The following is a 6181-nucleotide window of genomic DNA, read 5'->3' on the forward strand; positions in this document are numbered from 1 at the left end:
AAAGACAGGGAGGGACACTTCATACTCATCAAAGGTAAAATCCTCCAAGAGGAACTATCAATTCTGAATATCTATGCTCCAAATGCAAGGGCAGACACCTTCTTTACAGAATAAGGACATCAACCCACCCACAGACTTTGGACTCAAAATTTGNCCTGTCTAAAGGAAATTCAGGGACAAAGGATGAAGCAAAAANTAAGAGAATGGCCCAACTTGAGACCTACCCCATGTGCAATCACCTATCTCTGACACTACTAGTGATACTCTGTTGTTCTTGCAGACAGGAGACCAGCATAACTGTCCTCTGAGAGGTTCCACCCAGCAGTGGAATGAAATAGAAGCAGACACCCACAGCCAAACATTGGATGAAGTTCCAGGACTCTTATGGAAAAGTTGGGGGAAGAATTGAGGNCCCTAAAGGGGATAGGAATGCCACAGGAACTCAACTAACCTGGACCCATGGGAGCGCACAGAGACTGAGTCATCAACAAAAGAGCATACATTGGCTGGACTGAGGCCCTTGGCACATATGAACCTGTGCAGTTCAGTCTCCAGTGAGTCACTCAAAAATTAGAACAGAAATGTTGCCTAAAGCTGTTGGCTGTCTGTGAAATCCATTCCACAACAGGGCTACCTTGCCTAGCCTCAGTGGAAGAGGATGCACCTAACCCTCCAGAGACTTGAAGTGCCAGGATAAAGGAATATGCCCAGGACCCCACACTCTCAGAGAAGAAGGGGAAGTAAGATAATGAGATTGATTCTGTTAGTGGGCACCTGGAGGAGCAGCGGTTGAGATATAAATAAATTAATAAGACTCCTGAAAAAAATCATGATCAAATACAAACATCATGTAAATGTAAAGAAATGGAGTAATATCTATCANCAATATCATATGCAATAAATAATTACTTTTGTATTGAAACAGGCTTTCTCTTTGTGTCCTGGCTATCATATGACTATTTTTGTAGACCAAGTTGTCCTCAAACTCACAGAGATCTGCATGNCTCTGTTTCCTGGGTGCTGGAATAAAAGGTGTGAACCACCACTGGCAGCTCAGAATTATTTTTAAANGAAAATTATATTCTACAGATGAAGAATAAGGCCTTGTACATACTAAGAAATTACTTAAGCATGAAAGTAATCTTATGAATGCAAACGTTTCTACTAAATAATGAACTTTATGAACAATGTAATAAGAGAATTATAATTTCTATTACAATTCAATTTTCTGCAATAAGCTATATTTTGCCAATTAATCCTAAAAAAATCAGATGATTCTTTAAAACATTTTCTTAAGAGGTATGTTTACTTAATAGTGTAAACAATGTTTAAACAAAGAAGATGACTTATTTTGACAAGTCTATAAAACAAATTGCTATAAAGGAAGAAAAAATTTCATGGAAAATTTACATCAAAAATACTGCTTGCAATGAAAAAAACACACTGAAAGATAATCATATTAACCTGTAAAACTTGAGAGATTTCTTCCAAAGTTTCCTCTACTTGCAGTCTGGATCTTTCCTCAATCTCTTGCTTTAACATTTCTGCCTGTCTACGATCTATCATATTCTTTGCCATGTGAGTTTCAAGGATTAAGCATTCCTGTTTGAGCTTCTCCTCTCTGTCTTCAAGCATTTTGCATTTCTCCTGGATGGTTGTCATAGGTAAGACCTTCTGACGCAGAGACTGGTTTTCATTTTCAAGTTGCTGACAGTTAAATAACACTTGGTTTAGCCTTCCTGTGGCAAGATCAATCTGCATCAAAAAAAATGAATGTTGTTTATAGAGAAAGAAGTTGGCAGGAAATCAATTTAAGACTTAAACCATAATCAGGAGAGAAAGTGAATTGCACAGGTGAAGAAGGTAGTTGCCTCCAAACCTGGCAACTGAAGTTTGATTCCTAGAACCTACAGGGCAAGAAAGAGGNAACTGGCTCCCACAAATTGTCCTCTCCTGTCACATGCAAACCATTATACATGCATACCTTAGCATGTGTATGCAAACCTGTACACCTTGAGAGAATAACGAATTCATTATTCTCTTTAAAATAAGCTTTGATATAAACACAATCTAGTCAAATACTACGACACTGAACTCTGCCNAACTTCATTTTCAGGCTTCTCCTGGGTAAAATAAATGTGTCTTTGAATATAAAGAATTTGAGAACAGGTTCTCTATTTTTGATATACCTAATACAGCTTATTATTTTTATTTCTAGCTCATTTATTTACAAAGGCCATAACAAGTTATGTTGGACCACATAGTTTTACATATCATACAAAACGACTTTTAATATTGGAAACTCAGACTACTGCCTCGACTGTCTTTGACAAGTTACCTCAACTTGTGACTTTCAAAGAATCTACCCTAGACTATGNCTTCTTCAGGTAAGTTAAACAGTTTATTCTGTGATCACTGTGTTGACCTATCAAGTGTATTGTGCTTCCATATTTGTTGACTATAAGATAGCAAATGCAGAAAACTCATTTAAGAGAATGGAGAATCTATAGCTTGATAGTTGTGATTTAGGGTTGATTCAAGTGTATATAAGCAGGTTTAATTTACTGTTGTTGAAAAAGGATCTCACTCTCTAGCTTTGGCTGGCTAGAACTTGACAGGCAGACCAAGCTGGCCTCAAGCTCACAAACATCCCCCTGCACCTGNCTTCTCAGTNTGGAATCAAAGGCATATGCCACCATTGCACNGACCTGGCATTAAGTCACAGCCAAGTGTAAAGAGAGAAGTAAATGTATAGCATATATATGTGAATAGAAAAAGTAAAAATTTCAATGACTTCTGGTTATAACCTTTTTATAATTCTTTGTTACATNGATAAAATAATTGAAAGAGTTGTATTAATAAAGTTTTCACTCAGAAAAAAATGAAACATACCTTTTGTTTTAGTATATTAGTCTCATCTGTTTCATATTGATTAGTATTTAAATCTTCAGGAGGAGTAAACTTTCTATTTTCTTGTTCATTTGAGTTCTTTTGTCTNATTTTAAAATTTTTCTTTACCCTGGGAGAAATGATCATAGAGAGTAAGTGAANTATTTAAAATGTATTTAAAGATAGGGCTTCATTTTGCCCATGCTGTCTCCAAACTAGCTATGTGGCTGCAGATAACAGTGGACTCTAGTTCTTCTTGCATCTACCTGCCAAGAGCTGAGGTTACAGGCATATATCGCCATGCCCATCTCCTAAAAATAATTTTTTTAAATTATTTTACAACAGAGGATAGATTTATTATATAAAGGAAGTACAAGTATAAAATTTTCAATCCTTCAAATCACAGGGGAACATGATTTTGCATTTATTTTTGTTTTTAAGAAACAGAAAAAAACCATGAAGATGGGTTGTCATGGAAGGGAGGATCTGGGAGGAGTTCATTGAGGGAAAAGAAAGTGAACAAAACATGTTGAATGAAATTTTTATATTAGCTGGTTGTTTTGATATTTATTATTATTTTATTGATAGAACGAAAGGAGAAAATCCATCTAATTCTTGTTTATAAGAAACATCAGGGCCGGGTGTGGTGGCGCACGTCTTTAATCCCAGCACTTGGGAGGCAGAGGCAGGCAAATTTCTGAGTTTGAGGCCAGCCTGGTCTACAGAGTGAGTTCCAGGACAGCCAGGGCCACACAGAGAAACCCTGTCTTGGAAAAAACCAATAATAATAATGATAGTAATAATAATAATTTTTTTAAAAATAAGAAACATCATAGCTGAAAGATAGATACCACAGTAAGGTAAGACGTTTCAGACAGTATTCCATTCAAATAGTGTTAAAATACAAACAAGAGTCNCTACCCTAATATCTGATAAAAATAGACTTCAAACAAAAATGGACAAGAAGAGATAAAGAGATAAAGAACACTTTCTGTGCTCAAAGCACTGGCTGGATTAATAATGTAAGCACCGTAAGTTTAGTGATTAGATTAGGGAAAGAAGTCAAACTATTGCTTTGGGAAAATGACATGATACGATACATACAATTTGCTAAACGCATGAAACTCAAGAAGAATGAAGACCAAAGTGTGGACACTGTGCACCTTCTTAGAATTGGGAACAAAACACCCAGGGAAGGAGTTACAGAGACAAAGTTCGTAGCTGTGATGAAAGGATGGACCATTTAGAGACTGCCGTACCCAGGGATCCATCCCATAATCAGCTTCTAAACGCTGACACCATTGCATACACTAGCAAGATTTTGCTGAAAGGACCCAAATATAGCTGTCTCTTGTGAGACGATGCCGGGGCCTAGCAAACACAGGAGTGGATGTTCACAGTCAGCTATTGGATGTATCACAGGGCTCCCAATGGAGAAGCTAGAGAAAGTACCCAAGGAGCTAAAGGGATCTGCAACCCTATTGTTGGAACAACATGATGTACTAACCAGAACCCCGGAGCTCTTGTCTCTAGCTGCATATGTATCGAAAGATGGCCTAGTCGGCCATCAATGGAAAGAGAGGCCCATTGGACTTGCAAACTTTATATGCCCCAATATAGGGGAATGCCAGGGCCAAAAGAATGGGAATGGGTGGGTAGGGAAGTGGGGGGCACTATGGGGGACTTTTGGGATAGCATTGGAAATGTAATTGAGGAAAATATGTAATAAAAATATTAAAAATCAAAAAAAAAAAAAAAGATGTGATAGTGCTGTGGTGGCACTGGGCCTGTGGGAGTGACCAGCAGTATATAGTGACATTTAAGACATACCCTGTGAGACGGAGCCTATCTCCAACATTACCTGGAGATCAGATAGGCCAGGGACCTAGGGAAAAATCAAATGTTACTGTTCTGCCAAAGCAGCAGTCCTCAACATGTGCATCTCCACCTCTGTGGGATAGCAGATATCCTGCATGCAGGCGTTTGCACTATAATTCATGACAGCAGCAAAATTACAGTTATAAAGTAGCAATAACTTTATGGTCGGGGTCACTATAACATGAGGAACTATCCAAGAGTTGCAGTGTTGGGAAGGTTAAGAACCACTGTGCTAAAGGCACACGCAGCAATAAAATAACTCCTAGCAACATTCTGCTAGACTCATAGGTCAGTGCCTTGCTCAGTGCTCAGCCATCATGAGAATCTTCCTCCTGCAGTCGATGGGAACAAATACAGCTGGAAAATGTGTGGAGTGAGAGACCTTGGCACCCTCAGTACTAAACAGGATGTCTCTGTCAAATCCCTCCCCTCAGGGCTCAGGTAACCCTGCAGAAAGAGTGGTAGAGCCAGAGGGAATGGAGAACAGACTGGAAAGACCGCTAGACCCAACAGGATGTGTTTTGTGTCTATCGGGTTTATGATGTTCTTTAGTGCCAGACTCTCCTTTACTTCTTCCAGTTGATCTTTGTAGAGGCTAGATTCAGGCAGAGCACTGTGGGGGTTGATGTGTGGTTTTAGAGCCAATAGAGGTTTTGTTTGCTAGCTTTTAAATAAAACCGGGTGTCTAATATTTAAAAAAAAAAAAAAAAAGAGTTACAATTTCACTGGATAAATTCTACCAATAAAAAACAAATTCAGAAATGTGGCAGGATACAGAATAAACTTGCACAAATCAATAGCTTCTCTATACACCAACAACAAATGTAGAGAGAAAGAGATCATGGATACATTCCTATTCACAGTAGCCTCAAAGAAAATNAAATGTCTCAGAATAAGCCTAACTAGGTAGAATGACATTTACAGTTAAGTCTTTAAAACTCTTAAGAAATCGACAGAAAAGACATTTGGAAATGGAATGACATCTCATGGTCATTAATTGGTAGAATTAATATTGTGAAAATGACCGTTCTACCAAAAGTTGTTTAAGTATTCAATGCAGTCCCCATCAAGATACTCATCTCCTTCTTTACCAAAAGAGAAAAGGAAAGTCATATGATACCAAAAACATTTGAACAAAAAAGCACAATGCTGGAGGAATTGCTTTCCAGATCTCAAGATAAATTACCAAACCATAGTAATACAACTAATATGCTTCGCCCACAAAAATTGACACATGGAACAAATCTGAGAGTTGAACATATGTACATGTAACTGCAGCCACTTGATCTTTGACAAAGATACCAAAACCATAAACTGGAGAAAAGAAAGCATTTTCAAGAAATTATNCTGGGAAAATGAGATGTCCACATGTAAAAGAATAAAATTAGCCCTGCATCTATGCCAATGCACACGC

The 6181-nt window shown here is 37.9% G+C and overlaps 1 protein-coding gene across 1 annotated transcript; it reads right to left on the bottom strand.

Moving 5' to 3' along the window:
• Window positions 1-1464: 1464 nt before the first annotated feature.
• Window positions 1465-4864, bottom strand: LOC110288916 (ankyrin repeat domain-containing protein 26-like; the record flags this gene model as incomplete). Its single annotated transcript, XM_021155154.1, has 3 exons — window positions 4797-4864; window positions 2893-3019; window positions 1465-1755 (listed from the first exon to the last, which is right to left on the bottom strand). Coding segments are annotated over exons 1-3 (486 nt in total), but the record flags the coding sequence as incomplete, so codon positions are not given.
• Window positions 4865-6181: the final 1317 nt, after the last annotated feature.

The sequence above is a fragment of the Mus caroli genome, unplaced genomic scaffold (genome assembly GCF_900094665.2).
Source record: "Mus caroli unplaced genomic scaffold, CAROLI_EIJ_v1.1 scaffold_12636_U1_1, whole genome shotgun sequence".
Taxonomy (NCBI): Eukaryota; Metazoa; Chordata; class Mammalia; order Rodentia; family Muridae; genus Mus; species Mus caroli.